The sequence below is a fragment of the Hoplias malabaricus genome, chromosome 17 (genome assembly GCF_029633855.1).
Source record: "Hoplias malabaricus isolate fHopMal1 chromosome 17, fHopMal1.hap1, whole genome shotgun sequence".
Lineage (NCBI taxonomy): Eukaryota > Metazoa > Chordata > Actinopteri > Characiformes > Erythrinidae > Hoplias > Hoplias malabaricus.
The window spans coordinates 22,096,766-22,114,106 of record NC_089816.1 but is presented as its reverse complement, the minus strand read 5'-3'; the positions used below and the strand labels follow the sequence as shown (position 1 = coordinate 22,114,106).

The following is a 17,341-nucleotide window of genomic DNA, read 5'->3' as shown; positions in this document are numbered from 1 at the left end:
AAATCTTTTTATTAATTATTCTTTTTTTTTTTACATTTATTCATTTATTTTTAAATTAAATAAATAAAATAAAAAGCAGAGAGAAGACAATAAAATATATTTAAGTATGCACTGAGTATTACGTCACATATTTCAGATTAGTATTTCATTTGCAGCTTTACTGTTACTTCATTTGGTTTACGTTTCAGCTTTCCGGTGCTTTGTTTATTGTCCTGTATGAATCACTTTGAGACTGCATCTAAACTGCAATTAAATAAAAATGATCTCTGCACTCATCTTTTGAGATTAAGACTGAACTTTTATTGGAAGGGATCCTCTCCCTAATTTAATGTAACCACAAGATTGTGACTACGCCACCTGCTGGCTCAGAAGCGGAATACATCTCAGGACAATGCTGACGAGCGAGCCGGCAGGATCTGGTCTGCATTTTTGTTTAGCAGAAGGGTTGCTTAGTGACTCAACACATCCGGAAGGGCTGCATTTATTTCTCAATCCTCCTGCGTACCAGGTGTACCTGACACACAGGTAAGTTCAGCCCCTGCAGGTTCATTCATGTTTCCGTATGTTTTTTCATCACCTTGCGGAACAAAGCCTTATATGGGCCGGTTACCTGAAGCCCAGCTGACAGCAGGGGCTTTGTCTTTACTCTGTTGGAAATGTTGTGGTTAAGTTGCCATGTGTACATGCAGTACTCGTCGATTCCACAAATTCCAATCAATCATGGAGGAAACACAATAAAACCTTTATTATGTGTATAGTCGAATATTTTATCTTTGAAAGATCTTTATTTATTTACTTACTTACTTACTTTTTCTTTTTCAGTGGTTTAAGACGTGCCAATAATGCCACAGAACATGCAGATCATATAGGGCTGTAAATCTGCAGAGCAGCCTCTTTAGAAATCAATTGTGATATCACAAACACCAACACATTTACATATATTTGTCAATTCAGCAGTTCAGCTCCACCCCTTCATCTAAAGGTATTCTGTATTCCATGAATAAGGTACAATACAAATGAGCCTCTCAGAACAAAGTGTGTTTACAGTAACGTATCAACCCAGTTCAGTCTAAGTAATGAAAAGGTTTTGCATAAATATGAAGTATGGTTTTGTACACAACACCTTCTTGTGAAATTGCAGGAGAAAAATATATATGGGCCTTTTAACCTTAATCTCAGGTGTTATTAGAAGATACTGTCACATATATTTTGTTAAAGGGCTAATGACCCTTCCAAAAAGAACATGACATTTGTTTCCACTTCCTCACTTGTGCCAAGTGAAGTCATAGGTGAACTGCAGTCATTATTTTGGGTTTTCATTCAGTTGGCCCACGCAGGGGGTGGGGGTGAGGGATGCCTGACACCCACGCGCTGGCTGTTATCTTCTCAAAAACATCAGGGAACACTGTGAGTTTCCATCTGCCTCTGCCACTGTAATGCAATCAATGAGGCAGGAAACATAACACAGTCATTCCAGGGTGTGCCTGTTGCATGCGGGTGGGCATCGAGATCTGTTTGGTGGAGACATTTGCACAACACTAGTGGGCCACATCATGACCAAGCCCACTTTTGCTACATTATGTCATTCTGTCTGCTCTGATGGATCTGCCGAATGTACCAAAAAAGTATATTAGCTGTACTAGAGGCCACTCATTTGTCACTCTATGCTGTAATTTGCAGTAAGAGACCGAAACTGGACATCTGAGATAGGACAGTGTGTCTAAATTTGTGGGATTAGCTGGAGAAAGAGATTACACAACCAGCTTCTAAGACTGAACTTTGGACATAGGAAAATGTCCTAGCAAGTTTGTTTGAAAAGCTATAAATATATATTGCACCATATATATATATATATATATATACAATTATATTAATATTATATATTAAATATATTTCTGAGCAGTGAAAATCTGTAAGATACTAACGTTTAGAGACTATTAATTTCATTAGTGTCCACCAGATGGCAGTCTGAGTCTAAAATGAATATCCCTGAAAAGTAATATATGCAGAATATGACTATTTCTACATTGGATGGTTCTTAAAATATATTTCAGCAACATTTATGTCCCTGCATTGTGTTTCTTTTTAAATGTACTAGTTCGCAATAATAAACAAAAACTGATTCAGTCCAGTTATGATAGAAAGACATATGAAGAAGAAAAGAAAACCCTTGACACATAGATTGTGGCAGTGAACAAATACCTTTAATTGTGTATAACTGTGTGTAAAAAAAAATAGCACATGGCAGTTTTGTATCATTAGAAAATATATCTGCAATTTTAAAATGGTGAATATATAGAAGAGTGGGAGGCTCAAATCTGTATATTCCCTCTCGTTTGTTTACTTGTATGTCCTAAGGGAAATTGTCTCTCCAACTTAATGATACCCCGGGAATAAACATTCAGTGCGAATTACAAGTGCTGAACGCTATCCTAGTCAAGTATCCTAGTCTTTCTCTAAGATTAACAACAAGTTAGTGCTATTTGCTCAAAGTGTATTAAAACTGCAAATAACCAGTTGACACATGTGATTGGGTAACCTTATTAAAAATCATGATTATCAGGGATGTGCTATTGGAACTTGACCATAAGCTAATATAAAACAATTAAAAAAGACAACACACCAAAGATAAGGCCCAATTGTCTCAATAAATATGATATAATCTTGTGTTTTATCAAATCGGAGAGCCCAGGGTTGGGCTAATTTTTGATGTGTCGTCAAAGAGATGCAGTGGAGTTAAACTGAATCTGTATTTTAGACAGTTCACTCGAACCTGGCCTTATCACCCGCGACTGTAATTTATTTAGACTGTGAGTTAGCTATTGCTATGTCATGCTCTCCTGCCCCCCGGGACAGGCATATTTGGTGATCGTTTGTGGTAGCAGTCCGAAGCAGTAGAATTAGGGCTTGCATTCATCCCAGTGGGAATGTAATACATGCTCTCTAAATAACTCTGATCCACCGATGGATGGCCTTTTGCCTCTGTCTTTGGGGTCTGGCTTGCTGAGCTTCCATATCCCATGCTGCTTTGATGGAGTGAAGCAGAGACTGATGTCTCGGGATGCCGTGGTTGCTGGGCAGACTGAGGATGAGGTGGTGCAGCATAGGGCAAGTACTGAGGTGCATATAACCCTGGACCATGGAGCGAGGGATACGGTGCAGCTGTTGGGGGATACATACCAGAGTGAGACATGGCCTGCTGAGGTATGAGAACTTCCACATATTGCCCCAATTCTGGATCAAACAACATTTTCCTCAGTGGCTGCATCGGCACTTCAATGTAGAAGTACTTTCCAGTTTCGGGATCTAGAAGGACTCGACGAGGGCCTTGCCCATACCCAAGCCCACTGGCATTCTCTGGGTACAGGACACTACCACCCCCAGTGCCATCACTTCCATATTCATGGGCAAAAGCTGGTGGTAAATCATGGGCACTGAAAAACTGGGATCTAGGGTCCAGAGATATATTGGGTGAACGGCTGTGCTCGTGATAAGCTGCACCACTTGCGGCTTGTGGTGAACGGCGATTAGCTGAATGCCTTTCCATCTGCTGAGTGGAAGGTGCTGGCTGTTGTTCATCACCATATGTCTGTGTGCCTGGAGCGGTGCAGGGATAAGAGTGGTGCAAAGGTTGAATCATGGCTGGCGCTGGAGGTACTGTGGATTTGGGTACGATGGGTGTATAATTTAAGGGCTGGCCATCCTGTCTGCTTTGATGAGGGCGGACTTGGGCCTGAGGTGGTGCACCTGAGTATGAAAGCCCCTGCCCTGGAGACTGTGGGATAGGTGGCGTATGGTTTTGTGAGCCATGGTAAGGATGGCCAAGGTGTGGATGGGAAGCTGTCGAGCAGGAACATGGAGAATGTTTGTTGGTGGGATGGTATCGGTTCACTCTTCTTGGGGGTAAATCAGAAAGCAGCAAAGGGCTAAAACTTTCTCGTTCATCATAACTTGGGGGATCATCTGATGCCTGGAAAAGGAAGTCGTCTTTGTGCAACTGGTTATTAAATGAGGGTGTCTTTGTAGGTTGCTTGTAGACATGACCTTGTGATGCTGCAGCTGAGATGTGTTGACTGGTTGCACAAGAACTGTCTGGCATCACTTGATCCTGACTGATGGCAAGTTGCTGGTTGACTGGGCTTTGCAAAGAAGTGGTAGATACCTGTTGCTTGCCAGTAGATACAGAGGTTGTTGATTTTTGCATAGAACCTGACACTGTTGTTACTGGGACTGATGAAGGTTTGTAACTTGACACAGCTAACACGGCAAATTGTTTGGTGTTGGATGGAGCATCAGTCGTTTGCTCTTTGTGTGGCACTGCTGCTGATGTCTCATTTGTCTCAGCATCACTCTTCAAATGTGTCTGCTGTTTGAAAATAAATGATGTTGGTGTGATGTCTGTTTTAGAATGTTCACTTGACATTGACCTGGTTTCTGTAAATGGCTGTTTATAACTGGGTTTGGGTGGCACAGAAGGTTTTGGCCTGTCACTGGATATTGACCTCACTTGTATGGGTAACTCTATCTCTTTGGATGTGGCCACAGACATTGCATGACTTTTTGTATTGCTAGAAAATGATCTCACCTCTGCCTTGTTTGATGTTGCAAGTGGAGCTGAAACTTTTGCCACAGAGGTGGAGTGAGTTGTAGTTTTCTCATCCTTTGAAGATTGCAGTGAAGCTGCTTGACTCTGATTGTCTAGAGACATTATACTGGGACTCACTCTCACTTCCTTAGGCATTGGAGAGCTCCTAAGCAATGAGACACAATGATTTGCCTGCGGGGTTCTGTCAGTGGGTGTCTTCCGTTCAGCAGGCAAATCCTTGTCTTCCTTCTGCATTTTCTGTGACACTTTTAAGGTCCCATCTGGGACACATGTCTGCAAAGGGATTTCTAGTGTGTTGATGAGCTTAGGTGTGGTACCACCACCTTCATTTACAATGTCGCAAACCCCAATGTCAGCCTGCATCCCTTTTTCTTTCAGTAGCATAGACACAGAGTGACTACTGCTCTTAGTTTTCCCATCTGGTGAAGCAGGACAGACTGGACTCTGAACTGATTTGGATGTGGCGTCTTGCAGAAACACTAATGCTGAGATTTCCTTGCTTGTAGGCCTAGGAGGAACTTCTAGGTCTGTGCTCTGCTCACAGTTATTGGAAGATGTCGAGATGCTTTGATTTGTATCCAATTTATTCCTTGGCAAAGAATGCTTATCTGTTGTTTCTGAAATATTCTTATCTTTGTTCATCTCTGATTCCTCAGCAGTAGAAGCTTCTTCTAATTTTTTATTCTCAGATGCTTGCTTGTTCTTCCAGCTGATGGCTTTACATTCAATATGCAATGCATGTGGATTTTGTGGTGGCATTTCTTTATAGTTTTGAGAATCTGCGTCTTCTGTTTCTGTGGTGGTTGTCGCTTTAAAGGACAAGTTGTATGTGTTCTTTACTAGCTTCCTAACATCCCTAACTTTGTGTATAACTTGTTTCGGTTGTATTTTTTCATGATCCTTTTTCACGACCCCATTTTCTTCATCTTCTTCTCGATTAAATCTCTGTTGCCTCTCAAGTGTTTCCGCCAATGGAAAATCACTTGTTGTGTGATCAGGAGAGAGAGAAACCTTCAGTGAAGACTTCTTTTTGTCTTTGACCGCAGAAGGCTTGAGAGTGATTTCAGGGGTTTGTGACAAGAATGTCCTTCTACTGTCCTGTGGTTTACAGCTTTCTGATAATGCTTGATCATCCAAATCTCTGTATGTTGTTCTGCCATGTGCTCTTGTAGCTCGGGTGGCAGAAGAGCTTGTACTCCTTGTGATGGTATTTGCTAAGTTGTTGCTGAATTTCTCTCTCAGGCCACTTGTGTCCACCTCCTTGTTCTTGATCATTTGTTTTTTAGGTGTTTTATCAGCAAAAGGATACTCCATACTAGGTTTCCCGTGATCGCTTACTGGGACTTTGAGAGGAAGTTCAGCTATGCCAGGATTATTGTAAGCAGGTATAAAACCGGCCTTGAAAAATGGCTTGGGAGGAACCTTAGGCCCACAGGTCTTCTTCTGAAGAAGAGGGCTTTTTTCCTCTTTGCCAACAAAGTCATCTGAGGATAGGCTTCCTTCAAAGGGTACACTAGAACTTAAACTATGTCTCTCTATGTGGCTTGGTCCTGCAAAGAGTGTTTCAGGTTGTTCCTTTTTATCTTCAGATGGACTTCTTGAAGATTCTTTGGTCTCCATTTTCTTAGAAAGGACACTCTTGATGATACAGGAGGCCATCTTTGTCTGAGGTGTGCTTTCATCCAAAGATGCAGACTTCTGCAGCATCTTCCTTTCAGTATGAATCTCAGATTGATCTCCAAACACATTCTCCTGCACTGCTGCTGGGGTGCTATGTTGGCAAAAGAGAGTGTCTCTTGGGCGTCTCTGTGTGGCCGGTGAATCCATCACATTCACTGCATTCTCAACAGATTTTGATTCATCAGGGTCTCGCCTCTTAAGCTGGATCTGCCTTTTTGGGACTGTCCTCTTTCCCCTCTTGGATTCCTCTTTGCTCTCCACTGCTACGTCCACACATTCAAAATTACCCATCTCAAAACGCTTGGAAGGGTCCAGGCTACCATGGGGTAAAAAAGAGGAAACGTGACATGGGAGATCATCATTTTCATGTAATTTTGAGCCACGTAATTCTGCATAAGACATCCATGTTGAAGCACCAGGACTGTCCACGGTAGATGGCCGTGATACATTGGTTGATGATCTGTGGCTGGAGCTGTAGACATCCAGGTAATCCCCCTGAGGGCTCGACAGGCTTCTGAAGGCTAGATCTGTAAACCACTTCACTTCATTGTCTGCCTCGTCAAACTCGCTTCCCATACTGGACGTCTCACTAGTGCATCCTGAAGGAAGACGTATAGCACCGCTGTGCTTGCTCTGGAAAGCCAACTGGACCCTCCTGGCACCACTCTTGTTCTCTTTTTGAGAGCCTTGTGCTCTGAGAAGACTCTGTTGCTGCCGAGTTGTCAGGGGAGACTCAAAATAACGGCGAGCTTGAATTCCAGACTTCGGGTCTCCGCTTGAGGGAGCAGTGCTGTGGCTTGCAGGCCCTTTTCTATTCCTGGCCCTGAATGACAGCTCAACCTGTTCCCCTCTGTAACTACCCTCCACTATATCCTCCGCCTCTTTTTCTGATTCATGCTCCTCCTGTACCACCCTATCTTCACTCCACCCCTTGTTCCTACATGGCTCACTGTCATTCCATCTCTGATTGTCACTATGGAAAACAGTGGGGCTTTCCCTAGGTCTCACTGGCAAATGACCATGAGGCTTTTCACTACCTGCTGATTCTTTCTCCAACATTTCTGTTTTGCCGCAGCTGTCATTACCTTTTATATCATCGCTCTCCTCTGCTATAGGTGCAGTTGTTGTATTTGATACAGTCCACAAATTCTCATTCATTTTTTCTTCACATTCTTCTGTTTTCATTACAGAGAACTTGTCTCCTTGATCAAATACTGAATTGTTTAGTGACCGAGTTTGGCTGAGAGCTACAGGATCTTCCAGTGCAGGGCTGCTGCTTTTTGGGAGTTCTTCGTAATCATTAAACTGGCCTCTGTCAGCTGGCCCCAGTAAAGGGAGATCCATCTCCTCACTTGTTAAGTGATGACTGTCTTCCTCATCTACAGGGATGCAAGGATCTGGGACTGATGTGTGATCACTGAATCCGTCAGGTGACATTTGATGTCTGATTTCAGAGGAAGGACTTGCATCTCTTGGCATACTTACAGTAGCCGACAGTGGTCTGAATTTGCCCTCTGGCTCTGATGAAATGCCTGAGATGGGTGAACTTGCCAGGTCTTTAATCTCATTTGTGAGTTGTGTAGTTGGGCTAGAACTTTCAGCATACATTACCTCCTGTACGTTAGGATACTGCTCAAGAACTAGGGGAAATGCAGCCCTGTGCTCAACTCCTTGAACCTGAGGTGAATTTGAGTTTTGTGCCTGGATGCTACATGTTATTGTTCTAATTTCAGGAGAACAAGTGGCAGACCTCAGTTCTGGGGAAAGAGCAGAAGCCACTGAATTTGGTGTAAGAAAATCTTGTCTAATTTCTGGTGTTGAGGTGATGCTCCTTGATTCAGGTGTGAGGCACAGTTTTGAATCAGGTGAGGAAACTGAACTTTGGAAACCTGTAGGTGTTACTGGATAATCCATTTCTGTGACCTTGGATGTGGATGACAAAACTTCTGGTTCCGTGGAACAGACCTTTCTCTCAAACTCAGGTGAAGGGCTGATGCTGTAACCCACAGGTGTGTGTATTACTACTGATGGCTCAGAGGAGGTAGCAGCCACTGGAGAATCTGAAAATGAGCAGAACTCACTGACCTCAGGTGACTGGAGTGTTTCAGATGTGTCCGACAAGAAGGATGATCTTCTCATATCGGGTGAGGCCACTAATTCTGATGTTTCCAGAGAAATATTTGGATGCTGACAAATACTCATTTCTGGGTTATCTTCAGCAGAAAGAGCAGGGTGCTGAGGCTCAGGTGAAATGTTCGATTCTGTGTTACCTTCAGCAGAAAGAGTAGGCGATGGTACAGTTCTAGGTTCTTCTGGTAACCATGCTGCATCCTCATCTAAAAGAGTAGACGGTAACCTCATTCTTTCAGGTGAAGAACTTTCTAAAACCTTTGGTTCTGATGTGACATCAGAATCAGAGCAGATATTTGTTTCTGCTTGTTCGGGTGAAGTGGACATTGGTGTCAGAGCTCTTGAAGTATTGTTTGTTGAGGGACAGCTCGTGGTGGGAGTACAGTCACAGTCACCATGTGATAAGTTAAGGTCAGTTGAGACGTCAGTTCTTACTGCTTCTTGAATATCTTCTTTTGATGACCAATGATTAATTCTTATATCTTGTACATCGGAGATCTCTGCTTCTTGACCCTCAGGGTAACTGAGCACATTGTTATCCTCTGCAGAAAGTTTGGATGCAGTATCTGTTTGAACATGGTTTCCTTGGTTTTCTGAAAATGAGCTTTCTCTCTGCTTATGCGCTGTGCTAATGTCCCTTAGTTCAAATGAGGCAGTGTTGCTTGGTTCTGAGATATATCTGGTTTCAGATAAGGGTCCAGAAGAGCCTGTGTCTTTTAATGAATCACTTACTCTAACATTAGTGTCTCTAAATTCAGCTGTTGACATTACTAGTGGCTGAGCAGATGAATCAATATTTTCAGCTGTTTGTATTGGGATGGTGTCTTGAGACGCATGAAATGTTTTCTGATACTCTGTCTGTGACAAGCCACTGTCTTCTGTTGGAGTTGGTGTAAGTGAGCCATTTTCTGAGGCAATTACAGTTCTGTCATTTGAAGAGGTAAATTCCTTTGGTGGTGAGCTTAATTCCGCATTATCAGGTGAAAGCACATCCTTTGGATGTTTAAGAGAATCTGTGTCTTTGGAGTCCTCAAATGTATCACTGGTGTCACTCATCTGTTCTGAGCTTTGGGCGGTATGATAGGATCCAGATGAATCATTAACCTCTTCAGCTGGAACATGTGCATCCACATCCCTTTTCAGAAAAGAAGTAGAGGCCGGGCTGCTGGAGAGGGTAGACTCGCCATCGTCCCCAAAAATGTCGCAAAGGCATGTTGTTTCAGAAATGACACTGCGGGAGCTGGGGATACTGGTGATGTCGAAGATCTCTACACGATTTGGCCCGTCTCTGTGCCGGAGGCTGAAGTTTGGTGGAGAGCTGTGGAGGAATGAGTAGCTGTCCCCTTCCAGAACCCAACTTTCCATTTCTTTGCTCCACACACAGAGTACTCCTACTTAGCCTGTGGCTCAAGCTTTGGAGCGGCAGTTAGTTGCTGTCTGTGCCACTTAAAATACGGGAGAGGTATTCATGCCTAAAACAAAGATAAACCAATATAAGTATTGAATTATTTTAACACATATTTAAATGCATAATTTTATAAATCTTTTTTGAGACAGTTGTAATAAATATTTAGAATTGTTTATTACTAGGTATTATTATTAGGTATAGTTTAATACCCTGAAATCATATTTAAACATTGATATAATTGCACAAACATTTCAGATATTTTTAGAAGATAAGGATGAAAGCAGTAATATATTCTCAGTTAAAATATGTGCCAAATGTGACTGCCAAGGAATAAAAGTAAGCAAAACAAACACTGCTCAAAAACTATTACCCATGTTCACTTGCATACACACTTGCCTTTTTCTCTTTAACAGTCTAAGACCATTTTGAATGGAATAGCACACCAACCACTTCACAAAATATTTACAAGAAACAGATATGTACTGTACCTCGATTTGATGATGAGGGTCCAGCAGGGGGGTCAGTGTGCCTGTGTGCTACACTGATCCTTTCCCCCACTCAGGCCACCCTGCACAGAGACAGGTCCAGCCCCCTAGCACCAAACCAGCGTCATAAAGCTACAACAGAGTCACTATCATCACTCTCTCAACTAGCAGATCCCATACAGCCAGGCTATTTTAGACATGGGACTGCTAAAAAGAAGACATGGGCTACTAGATAAAGAGGGGCCAGTGTGACCTTCCTTTGAAGCATGCACAAAAAAAGGACTTCACAAATCTGACCTGGTTTATTTTAATAGAGTTTGGCTGTAGCTCACGGTCTGTGCCAAGCTTAACAGAGTGTTACAGCTAGCAGCAGGTGCTATTCCACTCCAGATAGAGCAAGCTGCTGGAATCTGACACACTGGACTAACAGTCATAGGGCCTTGCTAATTTTAGAACCAAGTTAGCAAGATAGATCATTTGCTTATGCATCAAAAGACAGAGAACATAAAACAAAATCACCTTCATTTTTTAAGTGTGTATCGCGAACATATAGAGTGTGGCAGCATTTTTGCACTACATGTAATCTTACACCATTGTATGTTTTGTAATAAACATTCTTAAATAATACACTTAATAATAGTATAAGCTGCTTTGCTTCATTTAATTGTAGATGTGTTGATTAGAGAAAAGTTTTACTATATAAAACAAGAGTTTTGTTCAGCATTGAAGTGTTCCTCACTGTTCCTCCAAACAATACCTCCAAAAATAAGTTTGGTCAGCTGCTGTTCAAGTCATCTCATGATCTAATGCAAATAAACTTCTCATTTGTTATATCATTGCTGTACTATGCCATCATGTATGGTAGAACAGATTGAGGTTCAGTCAACACTAGAAAACTTTAGTCTTGTGATGTTTGTGCTGGGATTTAATGTGACCCTATTTAAGCACAATGAGTTAATGAGCTAAACCACACAAAATGAATGTTGAATTAAAACAACAAAAAAATGCATGCACTCTAAATCATTAAATCACATTTAAATGTCAATGTGAAGCAGATTACAAGGAGGAAATCCCCGAGCTAGAAACATGAGGCCTAGGGTCAACTCTATTCTGAAACCTTCTACATAGAGTATTTAGCAATTCTATTTTTGACAGAATGCATAAGTCAAAATATCTTCATAAATGTAACAGTGTTCGGTTGCCACTCAGTGTTTTGTACATAAGTAAACGTGGTCAAATCAATAGTAAATAACAATCTATAATTACAATTTATATCTGTGACATCTGTTTATTTATAATAATTAACATTTATAAATATTGTTTTATCAATCACACGCTAATGAACTAGAACGTTGTGTGTTAAACTAATTTATAGTTACGTATAACAATAAAGATGATACATTTGTTTTAATTATAAATAAATAAATAGATAACATTTTTTAAATGAAGAAATTGGCATGTTTATAAAATAGTGATGAAAAATATTTTATTAAATCTATCATAACGAACGAAAACCTGTTTGAAACCCTACTTTAGTAAAACAGTAAAAGACTCAATCCAGGAACCGTTCGTGACTTTTATTTAGTCTGGCAAACCGGAAACAAGTGCGTTTCTCTAACACCTGCCTGTTTAGGCAGTATTCCGTTAAAACTATGTCCATCTTTTATATATGTGAATTAATTACACCTCAGTGTGTGTCACATGTATAGGGTGAGAAATTCTTACATAGTGGTGCTTGTTTCATACAAAATTATGAAATGCTTTAGAACACTTTATGAAGTTAAATATTTATTTGAATATTTACACATTTTAAAGGTATTAAACCCCAGAGTCTTTTATTTTGGAAAATGTACTTCCTGTTTCCATGGGAATGCTATCGCTAATTTCGCTGTCTTCACTTTGCTAAAACGTCGCTGGAGACTTAAGCTGGTCCTTGTTGTTATTTTCGGTTTCATCGCAGTTTGGTTGCTTTTTTGAGTTAAAACAGGTGAAGATATTTCATGATATTTGCTGTATGATGCGGAGGAAGATGAAATTAGTGTCCGTTTTCGCCGAAATTCATTCGGATTCGCCGTTCCATCTTAAATAGTGCTGCGTTTACGCTCCTTTTTAGAGTTTCATATTGAGATTATATTTCTCAGTCATTTAGGTTTATAACGTATTTATGACTTGGTTGTGACATTGTTGAAGGTTCCTGTGCGAGAATGATCTTTATTCAGTGTTACGTTAACTTTACATTAACTCCATCTCCGAGTCAATAAGCTGGAAATCATCAAGACCTTAATGCCTGAGTTTGTCATTTTTTTTATTATCACCACCATCATCATCATCAAAATGATGTATTTAAGGGGCCGTTTAAAGTTTTCAATGCCTTGATTCGTTCAGTTTGGAGTAACTGTTCAGCTGTCTTTTTGACCCTCAGGTATCACTGTTAAAGGCTCTTCTGTGGAGAGACCTCTGTCCTGAGAACAATGTCTAAAGAAGAGGAGAAGCAGCTGGGCCAGGAGGGGATAGTGGACTTGGAGGAACCCAAGAAAATGACCAGAGAAGACTGGAGGAAGAAGAAGGAGCTGGAGGAGCAGCGGAAACTGGGTAATGCTCCGGCAGAGGTGGACGAAGAAGGAAAGTGAGTGGATTAGCAGGGCTTCAGTACCCAAACACACAGAGGGTTTGAGAATATGACAATACTGTTTCTGATGTTGATTTGTTTTTCTAAGCAGCTGTATATTGCTTTACAAAGAATTAACTAACTCAGTTTTAACTGGAGTTTTAGTGAAGTGCTGCATGTAAAACACTCGTTGCAGAGAAAAAAAGTATGTTAATGCAGTCTCTCATAACTTTCTGAAGCATTTACTCAAAGTGCTGTCTTATCCCTTTCCATGTTCTCATCTCATTTAGGGACATCAACCCTCACATTCCTCAGTATATTGCCTCTGTTCCATGGTATATTGACCCCTCTAAGAGACCTACACTAAAGCACCAGAGGCCTCAGGAGGAGAAACAGAGACAGTTCTCCGTCATTGGAGATTGGTACAAGAGAGGAGTACAGGATGTAAGCAGCTTTCTGTATTTCACTGCTGTTCTGTTCTGCAGTTATATCTATGTCTTGGGATCAGGCAGAATACTTATTTTTGGCTCTTTTTTCTCTAGAAACCTCTCAGTACAAAATACAGAAAGGGTGCATGTGAAAATTGTGGTGCTATGACACACAAGAAAAAGGACTGTTTAGAGGTAAAGGACTCCTCTTCATAATTGTATTGAAATGTATCTTATTTAATTATTTATTTGGTTTGTTTTGAGAACTAAAATGAGACTATAGCTCTTAGGCATCACACCTGCTCAGCCACACACTGACAAGGCCTAAGCTGTACAAGATGATGAATTATATCTCATCTCGGTTTTCCCCACAGCGGCCCAGAAAGGTTGGGGCCAAGTTCTCTGGTACAGGCCTCGCTCCTGATGAGCATCACCAAATCCAGCTCTCAATGGACTATGATGGGAAGAGAGACCGCTGGAATGGCTATGACCCTGAAGACCATATGCGCATTGTGGAGGAGTATGGAAAAGTTGACCTGGCAAGTCCTGACTTTGTTGTAACTTTCCCAGAATGTACCACAATGTGCATTCATCTGGAGTGTCATTTTGGCCTGGTGTGCAACTTTTTAATAATTTTTACCATTTCCCTTTACCAGGCCAAGCGCACTTTGAAAGCCCAGAGGCTACAGGAGGAGCTGGCTACAGGAAAACTGATGGATCAAAAAGTATGCAGCTACTAAGAAGAATTTTTCTTCTTGGGAAAGAAATTGAACACATTAAGTTGTTAAAAAACCCCAGTCCTGTGGTCGCATGTTGATTCCTTCTTCTTTGCTTAGGAGAGAGAGCATAACAGTGAAGATGAGGATGAGGATAAATACGCAGATGACATCGACATGCCTGGACAGAACTTTGACTCCAAGAGACGTATCACAGTGAGGAATCTGAGGATCAGAGAGGACATTGCTAAGGTAAGTGCAGTCATGCAGCTTTCCTGACCTTTTATAACTGAGGATAAATACACCTAGTCCACGGTCAGAAAATGCTTTATGTGAATTTTGTCTGAAGACATACTGTCTTTGTTACAGTACCTGAGAAACCTTGACCCAAACTCGGCTTACTACGACCCAAAGACCCGAGCCATGAGGGAGAACCCTTACTCCAACACCGGCAAGATCCCAGAAGAGTATGTTTCAATCTCCTTTTCATTTTTATCCGATGAAAAACACCTTGCTTAATCACTTTGCGAGTTCGTGTTATTTAGACTGGAAACATTTTCCTATACTGACCTTTTCTGAGATGATAGAGCATCTGGGAATTTTCAATGAGAGAAACATTTCAAACACTGACTGAATGTGTTCTTATATCTGCTGGTTGTTTTTGGCAGGGTGGGCTATGCGGGAGACAACTTTGCCCGTTACACTGGAGACACAATCTCCATGGCACAGACCCAACGTAAGTGACTTCGCTGCTTTGTCTGTAACATATTTAATAAAACTCATTTTTATGCTGTCAGTTTTCAGTCAGGGAGCCCTTGCTTGTAATGCACTCATTCACTCAGTCATGTTTAGCAGGCTAAAAATGGTCCACAAAGAGTAAAGATTAGCAGAGAACTAGGATTTGTTGCATTGTGAAATCAGTGTTTTCCATGAGGAACACTAATATTGTTTTTATACAAACAGCCAATTAACTGGTGCTGTTTATTTCCTTTTCCATTCTTGTCTCCCCTTTGTGGTCTTGTGGCTGTGTAAATCTTGTTTGGTGTCTGTAGTCTTTGCCTGGGAGGCATACGAAAGGGGGTCAGACGTTCACCTGCAGGCTGATCCCACTAAACTGGAGCTGCTCCATCAGTCCTTCAAGGTCAAGAAGGAAGACTTCAAGAAGGATCAGAAACAGAGCATTCTGGAAAAGGTACCGAAGACATTTCTTTTCACACAAGACATTAATATGGAGTGTTTAAGGTCTCTTGTGTATTAACTGCCCTTTTTTGGTCCCTGTTCTTCTCCCTCTCTCCTGCAGTATGGAGGTGAGGAGCACTTGGACGCTCCTCCACGAGAGCTGCTGCTGGCTCAGACGGAGCAATATGTGGAATACTCTCGACACGGAGCCGTTATTAAGGGACAGGAGAAAGCAGTGGCGTGCTCAAAATATGAAGAAGATGTTCTTATTAATAACCACACTGTAAGTGGTTGAGTTTAAAAGAACCTTATGTGATATTTTTTCCTTAACCCAACTGTTTCGAAATCTTTGAGACACATCACAGGCCTGTAATAGGGAGAATGTTGATACTGCACTGTGTATCTTTTGGAGGGAGAGTAGGAAACATCTGCCTTCTCCTCCCTTGAGTTCGAGAAGGTGTTGTACAAATGAATTACACTCTACAACTGTAGGGGGAGCCCAGGAGCAAAAAAACTCAGTCAGATGCAGATTTTAAGTGCATTTTTTTTATTGCAAAGATAAACCATAATCAACAGGAAACAAACCTGACATATTTATGGAAGTATATTTATTTCAACTTTAGAGAATGTGGTATTTTGTTAATTTATATATTATCATGTATCCTGTTGTAAAGTTGCATTCTTTATATATTGATGAACAACGTTTTCATAAATCTATTTTTCAGTGTATTTGGGGGTCTTTCTGGAAAGATGGCAGTTGGGGTTACAAATGCTGCCACTCTCTGGTCAAACAGAGTTACTGCACTGGAGAAGCTGGCAGGAAAACAGTGGTAAGCTTACGTTTTATTGTTTTAGATCCTGGAACTGTTTCCCTTCACTAGTTTTATAAATTATATTTTCATAAACCATTGGCTGGACACAAAGAACATAACAATGTTTGCTTTTTCAGAACTCTACATGTGTCCCGTTCGAGGAAGGCATGGAAGATGCAGAAGAGGAGGTTCCAAAGACACTTTTAGAGGTGAACATTTAAGTTGACTCCCTCTATACTTATTTCTTACTGTCTGATTACTTTCTACTTATCTTTCGGTGGTCTGAGTTTACAGCTGACTCTGTCTGTAATTCTGTGGGGGAGTTTTTCTTGACGTCTGAAATTTTTTTACTCAGATGCACCAAGAAAAAATGAAAGAAAAGAAGAAGAAGAACAAGAAGCACAAGAAGAAGGATGCAGACAGCAGTGATGAGGAGGATGAAGTCAAAAAGAAAGAGAAGCTGAAAAAGGTGCTTTTGCGTTTACTGTCATTATGGGGTCAATGAAATTAAAATAATGTCTGTTTTCTCATGCTGTTTTTATTCATACGAATGCAATCAAGTCTTGGCGAGAATGCTCAGATCTGTGTCTTTTTATTGCAGGCACTGACTGCGGAGGATCAGCGTTTGAAGCAAGTGGCAGAAATTATGCAGATAGATGAGAGGAAGAGGCCCTACAACAGCCTGAAGGAGGTGCGAGAGCCCACGGAGGAGGAGATGGAGGCCTTCCGCATGAAACGCAGCCGACCTGATGACCCCATGGCCTCCTTCCTCAACCAGTGATGGACAAGCTTTCGGTCGACTTGTTTTCGCCCTTTGTTCTATTTTGCCTTTTGCAGAACAACGTACACTAGTCACACAGCTTATGCACTTTTTTTTAAGGGCAAAGGATTGGACTTTAATCATCAATGTGCTGAATTTTCAAAAGTCTTTTTGATTTTAGCTTGGCAGTAGATGATTAACAATGCTGTTTAATGAAAGCCTGTGAATATTGCTCATTTGGAAAAATGTAAGAATGCGATAGACTGCTTATTCGTCCTTGTTTCTTTCTTTTTTTGGAAAAATATACAGATTTTAATCAAACGGCATGTTTGTTCTTTGATGTTATGTGAGGAGTGATCAGTTAGGATTGGCCTAAGTGTATACTCATTATTGGACACAGTACAATCACAATTCATTGTGGTAAATGTGCCAAACTCAGCACACAAAACAAAGATGTGGAAACAGTGCATTTTATAATATTAAAAGATACTCTGCTGCTAAATCAATGCTGTTATGAGTAGGTTTTCAA

General features: G+C 41.1%; 1 protein-coding gene across 2 annotated transcripts; it reads left to right on the top strand.

Annotated features, from left to right (window-relative positions):
- The first annotated feature begins 424 nt into the window (after positions 1-424).
- Positions 425-17,303, top strand: slu7 (SLU7 homolog, splicing factor). Of its 2 annotated transcripts, none has more exons than XM_066649292.1 (15): positions 425-525; positions 12,732-12,935; positions 13,208-13,361; positions 13,460-13,540; positions 13,720-13,881; positions 13,999-14,070; positions 14,182-14,313; positions 14,431-14,528; positions 14,730-14,797; positions 15,114-15,253; positions 15,362-15,523; positions 15,966-16,070; positions 16,190-16,261; positions 16,408-16,521; positions 16,654-17,303. In XM_066649292.1, exons 2-15 carry the CDS (start codon positions 12,781-12,783, stop codon positions 16,831-16,833), a joined length of 1,695 nt encoding a protein of 564 aa, XP_066505389.1. In that variant the 5' UTR covers positions 425-525; positions 12,732-12,780; the 3' UTR covers positions 16,834-17,303. The 2 variants fall into 2 exon arrangements, with proteins under 2 accessions (XP_066505389.1, XP_066505388.1); XM_066649291.1 differs by lacking the exon at positions 425-525 and adding an exon at positions 12,163-12,296.
- The last annotated feature ends 38 nt before the right edge of the window (positions 17,304-17,341 follow it).